This window comes from Brachyistius frenatus, unplaced genomic scaffold, assembly GCF_029030835.1.
Source record: "Brachyistius frenatus isolate BFR_SWC_R1_liver_20210118 unplaced genomic scaffold, ASM2903083v1 Contig_301, whole genome shotgun sequence".
Lineage (NCBI taxonomy): Eukaryota > Metazoa > Chordata > Actinopteri > Embiotocidae > Brachyistius > Brachyistius frenatus.
Window position 1 is genome coordinate 264,399 of NW_027210900.1, and position 15,602 is coordinate 280,000.

Below are 15,602 nucleotides of genomic sequence, written 5' to 3' on the forward strand. Positions count from 1 at the left end.
TGTCCATGTCACACAGACCATGCACTTGTAATGCAAAATATGAGTGCTGCATTCTGTCAATGGCTGATTATTTGTAGTGCTGCAGCTTTAAATCTTTGGCCATTCAGTATTTTTAGTTTTCATTCAAAATACCAGATTTGTGAAGTCCTAAATTCAAACTTTCACATTTATCATCTTGCCTGAGATTAGCTCTCGGTGCGTCTGAGACTCAGAGCCATTGGGCCAGTAGAACAATGCTGCTGGAACAACGTTTTGTTTTGGAGCTTGAGAAGCGTATGGTACAATAAAACACACTCAAACACATCTGGAGAGTAAATTGATTTACATATATGTACATATTTTAGACATTTAGCTGTTCACTGCAATTTCCCATCAGTGCACCTGTATCATGAGCTGAGTTCCTCCTGTCACCAAAATTGACCCAGTAATAATATATTTGTTTGTCACGGCCACAAGCCTTTATAATATCCATGTGATCACAGATAAGTCAGGTGGTAGGGCACATGAAAATGAATTAAAATAAGAGCAAAAGACAAAAATGCAATGAAATAGCAACAATTTAAAAAAGACAATACTTTCTACTTACCAGTACCAATAGTATAGTCCTACAAACACTGTATTTTATCTACTCGATGTCTCTGAGAGTAAGTAGGCTTGAAATGTTAACAGAAATACAGGAAAAGTTGTACTCAATTAATGCCACCCATAAGCAATACATTATGTCAGACCTTCATACTTTTCCATTGTAGAAATATAATACTCCGGAATATGTTACCACTACTAAACTGAACCGCTGACACTGTTTGAATTAATATCAACACAAACTATAGTATTACAAAGTCCATCTATACACTTAACCAAGGGATATTTACTGGTGTTTGAACAAATTAAACTGCAAGTCCCAATATTATTTTGAATGTTCTACCCAACCATCTAGAATCTAGATGTACACTATATGGACTAGGTCATACTAAGCTGAACAAGCCATTAAGACTATTGAAAGCTTAACTTCATGCTGCGTGACACCATTATGAGTACGCAAGACTTCTCGAAACATGTTGGTCAACATCCACAGCGAGTTTAATATTATGAACTTTGACATAAACTCGGAGTTTCACTCTTTCCTGAAGTTACGAATATTTCGATTCCTGATGTGGAGTGAGATGGTTTGAGGCAAGATAGTGGCTGAAACAAGTCCAAGAAACCCCGGCTGCATACATAATGTCCGTCTCATTGGGTGCTGTAGATGTTGTGTCTCTTAAAGCTGAACAATATCCACATCACTCAACCTAAATAACACATTCAGCAATGCGGACAGCATGCTTCAATACAATAACAGCGATGGTGATGTGTGTCTGAGAGACTCCAATCTGAGGTAACTCTACCGAGGGAGCTGTCAACTTCATACATGACGTTACCAAATGAATGAATGAAGGGAAGATTCGTTTTAGAGGCTCCCAACGTATTACACAGCTTAAGTAAGTATAAATAAAATGAGGTTAAGTTCTAGACGTGATTTAAATAGAAAACAAAACAGCTGTATGAGACAGGGTTGTGTCATTATGACGACATAGGCTACTTTGTGCAGCCGTGCGCTTTGACCTGAGCTGTCACCTGTGTGCCGACATGACGCCAAGTTACCATTAGCAGCAGCATAATATCTGTGTACACAATTAAACGCGCTGAACTATATAGTGATATGGTCAAGATAGGGCAATACACTGAAAAGGGCGGGCTTCAAAACACCTAACACCAGCCTTGATTGGTTTTAATGTGTCTGGGGTGTCATTCCGATCCCATGTATTACCAGTAAGCGAGCTAACTGCATGCTAGCAGTTGCTAGCTAACTAGCCTAACAGGCCTGGCGAGTGTCTTCGAGCAGCAGGAGTTACTGACGCTGGAAACTAGCACGTCAAACAAGCAGTCCAAGTTCTCCCGAGTTCACCTGGAAGCAGTTGATGTCAGCATGTGCTCAGCGATTTTGTCATTTACCTGCTGGGATGTGAGCTCAACATGTAAGGCTCGAGAGGATGAAGCTCCAGAGTTGGTGACAGAAGCGGCGGGGATAGCAAGAACCCGACCGGTGATGGAGTTCATCCTCCTGTCGGCATCGAGCGGCTCCCCCTCATTCAACAAAACATCCCATTCTCGACCTACAACGATACTCGGCTAAAGGTTTATGAGCCCCTGGGCAACCACCAGAGACGGGCAGACACCACTGTGTGTGGGGCGAACCGCTTCAACAGCTGTCAGCTAACCGACGGGACGTAAACAAAGTCCGGGCGATTCTTCTACGTTCAGTTCGGAAACCCGTCTCCAGTTGGGCGGTGCGACACCTGGCTGATGATTGGCTCAAACTAACGCCCGTCACGTAGAGGCGGTGCCCGGTAACACAAACTCGTGTTACTATTGGTTGGATGATCTGTTTATCTTCCTGGATGGGGCGAGCGTCCGTTGAATTCTGTCAAAGCTGAGAAAGTATGAGGAAGTTGCATCGTACAGCGTGACATGCAGGTGACAGTTAAATAGTGACATGCAGGACATTTTCACTTGTAATCTCCATTAGAGCGAGAGCAAAAAGGGACGAAAACAATGCAAATAATATCGCACTTTCCATCAACTTTATTTCACTTACCTCCAAGTGAAGAAATAATAAGCCATGCAGAAAGCAACCGCAGATAAGGGGTGGCCTCATGGCTGCAGTAATGTGTAGCTTTCGAGTTTATAAAATATGATGCACTGTGGTCATCCATCATTTTATAAAATAAGTTCAAATGTTCTACAACTTTACCAACTACCAAGATGCTCTTTACTTGTTAATGTTTCTAGAATATTTCATTCTTAACAGGGAAATTCGGTACAATGAGTACTTTAATGCAAGACTTTAATTGCATTTCAGTTATAATTGTCAGTTGAGTAAAATTATACATTTTATTTTACAATTAAGTACAGGATTTATGTACATTTTTCACTTTTTAAAACATGGTTTTACTGACAGAGCCTTTGTTTGTGTTCAAAACTACAAAAATGATCCTGCTTTAAATAGTAATTTGTCTTTGATATGCTTTTTTTTTTTTTTTTTTTTTAAAGGTTTAATCCCATGTAAGAAATTATTATAGTGGTATATATGCCTCCTCCCTCAATGAAAAATCCTGAATTGATAAATATGCAAATATTTTCATTTCAAAAGTTTAACTAGTGGATACAAGATGCCTCAATACAAAGGTCATGATCAGTGTTTGTGCAATGCAAAACTTCCAGTCTCCACATTACATTTGGGTACAAGGGCTGGTTATAGTTGTGATGTCACAAATCCTGCTACAACTCAGACAAGAGGGGAGCCCAAGAAACTTTCCACTCCCAGCTTGGAGTGTAAAACTCTGAACATACATCATTGTGCAGAGTGAAGCTCGAACAACGTTATACAATATTTGGTGGGGACCCCGACATTTACACAGATACATTGGAGTGAATTCTGGTCAAAAAAAAATTTAAAAAAAATTGGATGTGTATAAAACTATCAGACAAAACTTTCTATTTGATGAAATGATGCAGCAATAAAACAAAACAACCTTGGGTTTGTATATATTTTAACCAGTGTTAGAAAGAAAGAAAAAAAAACATACTGAGGCTGCAATACTAAATACTGCATATGTGATACTGTGGGACTGTTCTGACAGCTTCTTAAGAGAAAATGAATATGTTACAGGGCAAATTGTGACAATGCAGTATGCATACATTGTTGAGTAAGACTGAAAGTTATTGTCCTATAGTGGTAAATTATGGATGTCTTTCTGATGTTAATGTGGGGAAACATGTAGAAAAGTGCCCAAAAAAACAAGACACAACACACACGCACACATCCCCTTCTGAAAACATATAAAAGTTTAATTTAAATATTGGCAGACAGTTGATGCCATATATATAGATAGGTCTCACTGTTTATTGCTAGCAAATTTATTGCATAGGGTTTACACTGCTCTTTACAAGAAGCCACATTGGTGAAACCAGAGATCTTCAAATGACAATCCAATTACTGCCTATCTTCATGCCCATCAACATAACCCAAGCTTACTTATATTGACGATTCCCAGGGTAGATTCTATACACATACTTTTATGTCACAAAAGTACGAGTAACCACGTCAGATATAGCTTATTACCAAGAAAGAACAACCTGGTGTTACCTTCCTTTTCAATTATCATCCATGGTACAGTTACAAAGAGATACGATGTCCACTGGAATCATCAAACATCAGGATTTTACCTGAAAATTACTTTATCTTCTTTAACTGCTGCTCAAAACTTTCCAAAAGGCTAGTCATATTTTATACTGCAAAGACAAAATGCATCCACCCAGATTAAGACCTGGACAACGAGGGGAAATCAAGCCAAGCAGCGCAACAGCTGTCTTGAAAAAAACAAAATCTCATATCAAAGGCATTTTTCTTGAGAGTAAACCATCAGAGGGTAATCAGCAATACGAAAAGTGCATCAGGAAACATTGGTTGAGGCACATGCACTCAAATAGGCTTTTTCCTCTCTACAGAATACAATTAATACTTTATGGCTTTATACAATCACAGGCACACATGTAATGTGCAATATAAATCTGCCCTGCAGAATTTCTTCACTGTGAGCATTTGTACAGTAGAAATAAATGCATGTGTGGGCACAACATACGTCTTTGGCTCAATTAAAATATGGGCTTATTATCCCAATAATAAAGTGGTTCCTTCCATTTGCATTGTTTGTGCGTTTAGCATGTAAGGGGATCATAAAGAGCTGAGGGAGAAGTACTCTATACTTCATAAGGCATAGGGGGAAAAGAAAACATTAGCACAGCCTTGAAGTCCTGCATGTTACCTTCTAGCTCCATCTAGTGGAGCTCACCCCCCTTTTCACTGACGAGGCAGTCCAAACTTGATGCTTTAAATGAGAAAATGGAAAAAGAAATAACAAAGGCACACTTTTTGATGTAGGTTTTGGTGTCAATTCTTTCCAAACAAGAGCAGCAGGGAGAGGCCACAATTCTTTGAACCTGCCATTTCCTAACAAAGGGACGATGTTTGCGTGCGCGTTGTTGTGTATATGAGAAAACACGGTGACCAAAGGTCTGCAGGGTTTGCAGACCAGAGATGAACCGGGCATCAAGGTTAGACGAGGAGGGGGGAAGGGAATGAGGACGAGGGGTCTGAGGACACTGCCACAGTTCAGAGCTTCAGCAGGGGCCGCTCGGCCTCTCACTGAATGTACAGGACGTCACTCTCTTTCAGGCCGAAGCGGGTCTTGTACTTCTCAAAAAGGAACTGCAGGGACTTGATATACATTGCATGGTAAAGATCCACCATCTCTGCAGAGGGATCCTCAATTTTTGGCACTGTGATTGGCTCCCCAACTATAATAAAACACAGAGCAAGAGACAATTCAAACAGAGTTGTGTAAATTGTGACGTTGTTTAGTGAATCTGTCCTGTGATAAACTCAACTGAAACAGCAGACGTAGGTGATAGAAAGCTCTAATCTAAGTACTCTCAGAATCAAACTTGCCTATTGTGGTGATCGGCTTGCAAAAAGGCACAATGCCCCAGGAGTTGTCAAAGAAGAAGCCACATCCATGGAAAAGGCACGGGGCAAAACCCAAGATCTTCTGCAGCTTCTTTTGGAAATATTTCCAGTAGGTCCCCTCCTCAAAGATCACCTGCTTATAGGCATCGTTTTCTCCAAAGGAATAGACTGGAACCAGGTCAGACCTGAAGGAGCACAGAGGGAAAAACCTCAACAAATGTCCCCAAAAGTTCCAGAGCTGCCTTTATGATTTTTTTTTTTTTTTTTTTTAAACAGTAACAATGTAAAGAAAGAAGTTAGTAAAACATGTAAAATAGTTTGAAGCAAGTGGCATCAAATACTGGAGACTCTTTTTTTTTTTTTTTTTTTTTAAGTACTTTGTTACAAAACATTTCATGTTCCCTTTGCTGAAATTTGCAGACTTGTTATACAATTATTTATATGACCTGAATTATCCACATTTTACTAATTTATATGTTTATTGTTATATTACAGTCATATCTGTAAAATCCTCTTGCTTTAAAAACAAATATTACACTAGAAAGCTCAGTTTAATACGTGACATTAAACTGAATAATTTGTATTTACGACAAATCACTACCTCACCAACAGGCCAGACAGTAACAAAACATCCTGAAGGATGTTGGCATGTTTTCATGTGTACAGCTCGCTGATTGTCATGAATCAGTTTAGGTCACTGGTGGCGAAAGCACAGACATTTTTATCAAAGTTCATATATAATATTATTGGAGGTAGAGAACAAAGTCTCCCTATTGGCAGGGTATAACAATTTTGAAAGATATTATGCAATCAGTAAACATTATGGATTGATATTCCTTAATCCAACTTGATCTGTGGCCAAGTTGGAAATCAAACCTTCGACCAGAAGTCAGAAACATTTTCAGTGCATATTATTGGACCACAGGACCAGTTAATTTCAGAGTGATTATTATTTTCTAAATTCAAGGTTTTTTTTCAATGGATATAAAAATCATGATTTCATCCTTTTTTTTTTTTTTTTTTTTTTTTTTTTTTACATAAAATAAGAAAAAGACAATCAGTGATCCCTTTTTGAAAATTATAAAGTAGATACCATTTTATTTACCATCACCTCTATTTCATACACATAAATACAAAGTCATGAAAGAAAGAACATGAATCCTAAGTGACCTGAATTTACACTTCAGGCTTATATGAGCTAGAATGCTAACCTGGTTATTATGAACACCGGTATGCATAACTGCATGTCTGTTCCAGTAAGCTGTAAGCTTCTTTGGACGAGGTACACCCAGTGATATGATAATCCTCGGCTGTATTTGGGAAGCAATGAGGCTTGTTTGGGCTAGTGAGACAAACCAGGGTCACTTTACCCTACAGTTTGTAATAGTGTTTATTGTACAGCTGAGGTGCTCACACAGTCTGAACCTTTTAAAAGAGTTGTGCATACCACGAAGAGCTCCAACTTCAATCAGGGACAACACTGCACATTCATAAAAGATTTGGTAGCGCTCAATGTTAGATCATTTTTAAAAACTTTATGGAAGTGATAATCTAGGGTTTATTCAGTCCCGGGAGCTGCCGCGGCGCAGAAAATGACATTTTCATGATCATAACTGAAACACAGGATTCAGTGTTTAGTCACTGAATCCTGCACGTGTCCTTGTGTCTGAATAGTGTGCAGCCAGCTCACCCTTTCTGCAGGGCCAGCCTCACAAAGCCTTTACGGTTCTTCAGAGTGACAGAATTTATGCCGGGTGCACAGTGCAGCGACTCCGCTGCTCCTCCGACAACAATGATCACAGCGTTTCCTGTCCCGTTACGTGACAGCAGGTAGTCGATTGAATTCTTGTTCACTGGACAGATACCTACAAGGCAAAAAAAAGAAAGAAAAAAAAGATTAGTTTTGATGCAATTTTGGCTTCTTTTGTGTCCTGAAGTCCTCCAGTCAATAGCAATATTTAGGCAGAATTAAACTCATCATGGTAAACATGTGAACAAACCTGACAAAAACCTGATCTAGTGAGCCCAAACATTTTTGAAACTGAAACTTTGCACATATGGTTGTTGCAATACACATTAGACAAAAAAATGTATCCTCTAAGGTTTACTCACCAATGACCCCTTTTGAAACAGCATGTACAATAACCTACAGTAACCTAACAGAGTATCTATAGAGCATCTATGTGCAAAGAAGAAGCCTGAAGAACAAACAACAGTTTAAGCTCTATAAATCAATGAAATCAGCAGATCCAGGTAAACAGAAACTTTTTCAGCTGTGCAACAGGACAAAGGTCAGCCCCTGTGTGGATATATTTATCAGTGCCATCAGACATTTCAAGAACTCAAACAAGACTCGATGGCTTCTCAAATCATCTTACCCCCAGACATCAGGTAGTCTCGAAGGACAGGCAAGCGAAAGTTTCCTGCTAAGGTTGCTAAGGACGGCTTGATGCCCGGGAACTTCTTGGAGAAGCCCGTGGCCTCTGTCCCAAAGTTGCAGAAAGCCCCGAAACAAAAGATGCCGTGTGGATGGTAGCCAAATATGTAGTTCCGGCTGGGCAACAGATCGTGGGTTTTAATTAGCTGAAGGACAAAAGCACAAAGACGAGCAGTTTGAGGCTGATTTCCATGAGGGGTGCACTGTGGCACCAGAGTCATGCAATAGGGAAATATAGCTAAAAGGTTTATTAAAATGTGACTTATGCCATAAATAATCTGTCTTCTATGAATACACTGCATGCTAATCTAATGCTGATGTTTTACAAATTTCTGCATTCTTAATTTAATCCAGTATCTTTGTTTTTACGGTTTTATATTGAGCTACTTCAACTTATTTGATGTGTTATGAGGTATTATCCAATATACTAATATTACTATTGTTGTTATTATTATTATTATTATTATCATATAATTTTTGCAGTTGATATAAGAAACATCTCTCAAAATGACATCTTTAGTTCACTTGCTAACAGTCTAAACACAGTTTAAACACCAAACATGACCAATCTTCACATTAAGGAGGTAATTTTTGCTCGAAAGATAACCAGAAATTGATAATAGTATAGTATAGTTGTCCATGGTTCTTTTTTGATGATCAACTTATTGAAAAATAAAGTAATTTTAGATTAATCAATGAACTACTCAACATTGAGCATGAGAATGATGCCATGCAGTTATTTATTGTGCTATTTTGTTGTTTTTGTTCTTGGCGCCGTTTCACTATCCATAATTAGATTACATTTTTGCCAGTTGTGAGAAGCTCCTCCATTCCCTCATAATATTTACTTTCTATCTTTCTGATATATTCAATACATATTTAATGTAAATACCCTTTTTTACTGTACAAGTGAACATCTGTATTTGTATGGCTACTTTTACTGTCATTTCAATTGTTACCACATTACATATTAAAAACTACTTAGATTGAGTGATCTGGGCCACAGCTGTTTTAGTAAAACTGGGACATTCTTATCAGCTCAAACCAGACAGGACTCTCCACAGTCCACTCCAGTCCACTCGTAAAATAATGAGGCAGATAAAAAGGTTGTGCACCTGTTCAGGCTGGCAGTAATGAACATAAACTTTCAGCATCATTTCAAGCTCTTAGTTTCATGCTGAGGCTGTAAAACTGCACAATCCCATAGGAAACTCTGATCTGCAGTGTTGATTTAGATCCATCACAGAGTGTACACAAAGCCCCCTTATTAGCCAGTCAAACACAACAGTTGTATAATCATATTAGCCTGGGAGATCATCCATGATCCCCACCGTACTGCACGAGTCCACCTGGCGGGCGTCGCGAAGGTGAGGTGTTAAAGTCGGACCGAGATCTAGCCAGCATTTAAAGGTTTAAACACTTGGAGGAAAGACTGGACGTGGCAGCGATACAAGATTCACTGATTGCTGCAAATAGGTAGCAATAATGCAGAAGAGTCTTTGTTTCTAGATTTAAACTGGCACAGACATTCATGTAACAGTTTTCATAACAGTGCCATTCTCAGACTTCCTGTTGTTCTATCTTCGACTCTTACATTGGCTCGTACTTTGACCAGTTGACTTCCAACTCATAAATGATAATAGTCATATGCTCATGTTAGATAGAGAACACTGGCCCTGCCACTAATCAATGCCCCAAAACATATTTTCAGGTCATTTTGAGATGTGAAACAGCAAAAACAAGTTTCACTAGGTTCATCTGCAGACCCGAGTGTTCAGTCTGTCTGTAACTTATAATAAATAATTCCGGCTTCATTTTAGCATTAAGCTAAAACAGCAGCATTGGCTCATTTACGTCATACCGCAATATCAGAATTTCTTAAAACAAGAGAACTATGAGCACTAACTTGCATCAAGTATCTGAGTAACAGAAGAATGGTCTCATCAACCCACCGAGACAAACAGGCACATTGTTCGCTGCATTGATATATACTGAGTGTACTAAGTTCAGCTGGGACATCAAACCTTTAAAATCGTCCCATTTGTATTATATTTTACAATATTTTTTTAACCATCTTTTTATATTTCCTTGTTGTATATATGTTGTATGTAAAGAAATGCTTTCCTTTAGACACACTCTTCAAATAAACTTGGCTTGCCTTCCCTCAGCGCAGCACATAAGCTCATCAACACCTGGACAGAAGGGGTTTTTTGTTTTTACACTAAAGCGATATACAATAGCTGAAAGCCTCTGTTTTATTAGACGATTGAAGGACAAACAAATGACTCATTATTATGACTCATTAAAAGAAAGAAGTGATTTTTTTTTTCACGTCAAGTTTTATTCCCATCATTGTTTTGTTGTTATTAACTGATAAATCCTTTCGTCCACTTACATTTGTAGAGATTAGTTAACCGAAAATGAATGCTAACTACTTTCTAAAAGGTTTTTTTTAGCCAAAAATGTCAAATATTTTTCATTTCTAGCCTCTCAAATATGATGATTTATCTTTGGATTCTGGACTGTTGGTCAGACAAAACAAGACATTTGAAGAAAGCATTACATCATTTTTTTTTTTTCAGAATATACAAAAGTAATCATTAGTTGCAGCCCTATATATAATCGTATAGGGCCTAAGAAAAAATAGCCATCTCAACAGTATTTTATCCAACAAACAGACAGAACCCAGAATTACTCTATTTATCACTATATAAAAGAACAAATCCTCTCATTGGAGCTGACATCTCTCTTTTTTTCGCTTAGAAAATGACCGCAAATGATTAAAAATGTACATAGTTGATATTTTTCTGGAGATCCAGTTTATTAACTGGAGAATTGTTTCCATTTTAGTCCGTATGATTCACTCATATCCTACGGCTACTGAGCCACACAAAACAGACAGATCTCCTTCCTTTAAAAACGCACTCTAACCTTGACTTGTGCTCTCTTCTGTTACAGTTTAGTCACGCAAAGCTACTGTTGCACCCCCTGCAGGCACTGTGTGTGTGTGTGTGTGTGTGTGTGTGTGTGTGTGTGTGTGTGTGTGTGTGTGTGTGTGTGTGTGTGTGTGTGTCAGTTGGTGATAACACACTCCCCTTTTGCCTGGGGACTACCTGAGGACAAGGCTTAGCATTGCTTCTTTAACTATCTTCCAGGACAAAGTCTGAAACTCCCGACCAACGTCAACCCTTCATCATAATCAGCACCGGACAAGGAACAGCATGGAGCGAACAGCTGATACCCGATCCACCCCCGATAAGATTATCTAAAATGTCAAACCTGTGTACGACTGGTAATTGTTAAGTCTTACAGTAGTAACTTTTCATCTGCCAACAACAAGTGGCAGGTTTTGTAGGTTAATTTCCTTACTGGTGCAGATCCTGACAACAAACATTCCTCTGCTCTGCTCTTGATTTCCCTCGATTGCGGTTGGATACATGAGCAATGGTTCATCAAGACCATGACATATTTACTCACCCTAACTGGGAAGTAGTCTCGGAAATATGTCCACATCGTCCAGTTTCTCACCCACGAGGACCTCCTGCCTCCTGAGGAGAACATTACAGATTACAAACCACTCCTTTATACATCAAACGCATCAATGAACAGATTGAAGCTGACAATTATTTTTTTATCCATTAATGTGATGATTCTGTAAAAAAAAATTAAGAATTATTTAGTTTACAAAATGTAATAGAAACTGAAAAATGGACATCCAGACATCTTCATATTGCTTCTGTTATTTAGCCAAAAGAGTAATCCTCTGAGAGACTGGAACAAATGAATGAATTTTTTTGTTTGATAAACTACTTTAAATCAATTATTAAATGATAATTGTCAAATTACTATTTTATTGGCATTCGGAATTCATTTCAGTTCTACAATTAGATGTAGCTAAACAGAGCCATGTCCATGGCACAGAGAAGCTGTACTATGCAAGAGCACCGGGCTTCAAGCTACATGCTAATGTTTTTACAATGAAAATGCAACACGCTAATGTTTAATAAGTACACAGTGAGCATGTGTCCTTAGAATTCTTTGTCTGGGAACCAATGTTGATGTTTTATTAGAGACCTAAATATAGTGAGATTCATCCTCTGGTCATCTTGAATGTCTGCATTAATGCTGGATTGACAACCAGCCAAACTGCACAACTGCACAGCAGCCTCACATCCTAAGCATCCCCAGAAGCCAAAGGTTGACTCTACATTAGGCCCACTTCTGTCTGCAAAATGTCTTCAGTCGCAAACTTTTGGGAAATTTGTACCTCTGAAGTAAAATATCAACCGCTATCTTGTCGACCAGAGACTTCGTCTCAAGATTAGGACCTTCATTATTTTTGTTTTTATTGAGCTCACTATAATAACAATGTGTTTTATCATTTTGCTTTAACTTATTTCCGTGTCAGGCATATGACACGTCATCAATCTGACAAAAACATTTTTCTTTATTGACTGACTAATCAGCATGTTTTTTAAACAGGTTTGCCTAAAAAGTGTTTTAAATAATTTATAATTTGTCAAAATTGTTGCAATGAGTGGTAAGTGAGAGCATAATGAACTTGACAGATATAACACACAAAATCTTATGACAATCCATCTAATAGTTGTCGACTCATTTTACCGTGAACTAAAGTAATAGAATGACCAACTATATGACACATCCATTGATCTATGCATCTTGTGTCTCTTTTTGATAGGAACTATTATCAGACATAATATAGTCCTTGTGCTAATCATTATAAAATACCTTACCCAAGGATTAGGTAACAGTGTCTTCATTTGTTTGGTTTCATGCTGATAGCCAAGGCAAGTGTGTGCATCTATTCATGTCCTGTCACACTGTTGGAATTTTTAACCATTATTTATTAATCAGTGCAACATTTTAGATCCAACACTTTTCAGAAAAAAAAAAAAAAAAGCTTCACTTCTAAATTTTCTCATCATCAGACCAGTGGTGTGTCTCCACACGTGGTCCAGAATCCAACTATTAGGTAACCGTGACTTTCTTATTCATTAGATTAGACATTATCTAATGTCTTGCCTTGTTTCGGGGTGTTCCAGTCGACAATGAGCCAGGCTGTGTAAATGGCAGCGATCAGCCAGCAATCAGTACAGAACATGTAGATCAACAGTGCAGTGCAGGCAACACCTATAGGAGACAGGAGAAACAATCACATCTAAAGTCATGCTCAATAGATTCACAGGTTAAATGGTGTGAATTGAGTGTAATCAGAGGTGACAACGCTGAGAAGCCATAAATAAGCATATGTGCAGCTCAATGATGTGACCTCCTTAATGTGAGACTAATGATCCAACTGATGCAGGTTACTTTGCTTTCTTACAGCTCAAGTGAAATGCACAAAGGTCCTCATCCATGCACTCATTTACTCACTGACTCACCCATGGCTAAGAAGGAGATGACCCACTGCAGGACAGAGATGGCCTGGAGATGTTTTTCCATCTTGGATCCGCAGGGCCAGAGCGCTGTCGGCACGTCCTGCAGGGTAGAGAGGATGCTGGAGCCAGTGCCTTCGAGATTAAAATATGCGAGATGAGCCAAATATCCATCGATGATCATAGATGAGGAAGAGAAGAATTTGGTGATAAATCAAACTCAAAAGAAACAGTTGTCACTTTCCTAGCATATACAGTATGTCCCTGCTGCTGATTTCAGTTCCATCCCACAGGTGGACATCAAACAAAACAAAGTTAATGATTTCCTAGAACACCGTGTCCAACATTTCCACCAAGCAGCCCCACATCAATGTACATTTCAGGCAGGCCACGGCTGCACGGAGTCAGCTACTCACCAGCCCTTTTCAGTCACCAGCCCGTAAAAGCAAAGCCATACAGCTACATGTGAGGAGACTATGTAAGGAGAGGGAGTGTAAAGTAACGGCCACATTAAGAGCGACTAAAGCTCAAGCTCGTACAGCTGAGAGCCAATAAGAAGAAGATCCTCCCGCCAGGAAAACACTGTCGTCTAATCCCATCTGTGCTCACTGAAAATAACCCAGCACAGGGATTGTGGTGGTAATACCTGTAAACAATGATGCTATGACTCCTTAAGACGGTCACTGTCTGAATGTGTGTCCAGGGACAGAGCGTTGTCCAAGAATCAACTGGTGATGGCTAAAGCTGCCCACTCACAGCCCCACTGAGAGCCAGATCAAACTGGTCACCATGCAGGCCGGTGGAGATGTACACAAACAGTGTTTCCCTGCAGATGGAGCCAACAGGGGAACCATGTGCTTGTCCTGCAAAACCCATCTTCCCTCTGGCTGACATGTGTAGGGAGTTAAATGGCCAGCTATTGTACCCATCAATATTCTAGCTGGACTCATCTCTGACAGGAAAAACACACTTAAAGTTAAAGTTCAGTAAATTGTTTAAACTTAAAAACAATGAAGGCTACTGAAAAGGTGAAAAAGGAGTTTCTGCTGTCCATACACGCTGTGAGTTGCATTTCAAATGTGCAGAAAATGATGGGAGACAATCTACAGCCTTCATTTTTGTATAAAAAGGACTTCTTAAGTTCAGCTATTGTTGGATGTGTGCCGAGGCGCACGTAACGATCAGTTACCCAAAAAAGGAATTTACACAAAAAAACACGATAACTTTAAAAACTGCTTGATTTGTTTAATATGGGTGAACTTCAGTGGGATTAATTTACACATAACCAGGACTGTGAATGTTGGCCCACTCATCAATTGCAATAAAGTCCCTTTAGGAAAGGATGTACTTGAGGCAAGTATGGACAGCAGAAAAAGTTAGAGAAACCGATCACTCTTTCACTCTACTCATGGGCGTGCAAGTATTGCATCAAGATAGTCTTAGAAAAAATGTAAAAGGATTTTCTAAAGTGCAACTACGATGTTCCTGAGCTGATACATTCATGAACACTTCTCATTCTTTTATAATAAAAGTCAAAGTCTCAGTTTCTAACCAAACGCAGCTTCTAATGCAAAATGGGCAAAATCAGGTCACATTGTCAGTATAGCTCAGTATTTGTTGGAAACAGCGCAATAATCAATCTCAGAATACAAATTAAACACAACAATGAATGTGTTCAGCAGTGAATATACACTTCATTGTGAAGTATTTATTATCTCCTGTAGTGTCACACACTAAATTATAGTGCGCTTTATTTTCAACCAGTTTTATTTTCAACCAGTTTTTTTTTATATATATATATACGATTTTGAATAGCAATATCTCCCTAAGTTGAATACTGTTGTCATCCACGTGATAAAACACAAAATAATAGATCCAAACTGGTGTGCCATGTCCCGCTGACCTCTTCCCTGTTCCTCTCCTGATTTGTTTGACCACCTCTGTTTGTCGGCTTGCTTGCAGCCCCGTGTTACACTTTTCAAGCTCCCAAACCGTCCCCTTACCTTTCAGCACGCCAGAGTAGGCAGCAAGGATGGTCTTCATAGCTGAGGCTTTTTGGATGGTGAGGATGTCCGAAAGACTTTAAAAAAAAAAAAAAAAAAGAGAGAAAAACCTTGCTTGCTTGCTGTCAGGAGTCCAACCCTACAGGTCCTCTGTCATGACTGCCTTCAACAGCAGCTGACTGAAGTGCAGAGCGGGCATT

At 39.0% G+C, this 15,602-nt stretch overlaps 2 protein-coding genes across 3 annotated transcripts in view; both read right to left on the bottom strand.

Moving 5' to 3' along the window:
• Positions 1-2,294, bottom strand: part of uvrag (UV radiation resistance associated gene) — a 90,881-nt gene extending 88,587 nt beyond the window's left edge. The window contains exon 1 of the mRNA XM_069722702.1: positions 1,993-2,294. Within this exon, the coding sequence (XP_069578803.1) occupies positions 1,993-2,097 (105 nt within the window). The 5' untranslated portion in view covers positions 2,098-2,294. The remainder of the gene's footprint in view (positions 1-1,992) is intronic.
• A 771-nt stretch (positions 2,295-3,065) lies between these two features.
• The window catches only part of dgat2 (diacylglycerol O-acyltransferase 2), a 12,656-nt gene continuing 119 nt past the window's right edge, over positions 3,066-15,602 (bottom strand). The window contains exons 1-8 of one of the 2 annotated variants that reach the window (XM_069722707.1): positions 15,403-15,602; positions 13,406-13,534; positions 13,047-13,154; positions 11,481-11,551; positions 7,945-8,149; positions 7,257-7,431; positions 5,549-5,751; positions 3,066-5,397 (exon numbers count right to left, since the gene is read on the bottom strand). The exon at positions 15,403-15,602 is cut by the window's right edge and continues 119 nt beyond it. In XM_069722707.1, coding sequence (XP_069578808.1) covers positions 5,243-5,397; positions 5,549-5,751; positions 7,257-7,431; positions 7,945-8,149; positions 11,481-11,551; positions 13,047-13,154; positions 13,406-13,534; positions 15,403-15,442 — 1,086 coding nt within the window. In that variant the 5' untranslated portion in view covers positions 15,443-15,602 and the 3' untranslated portion in view covers positions 3,066-5,242. Of the gene's footprint in view, positions 5,398-5,548; positions 5,752-7,256; positions 7,432-7,944; positions 8,150-11,480; positions 11,552-13,046; positions 13,155-13,405; positions 14,508-15,402 lie in introns of those variants that run through there. The other variant, XM_069722706.1, reaches the window with a different exon arrangement.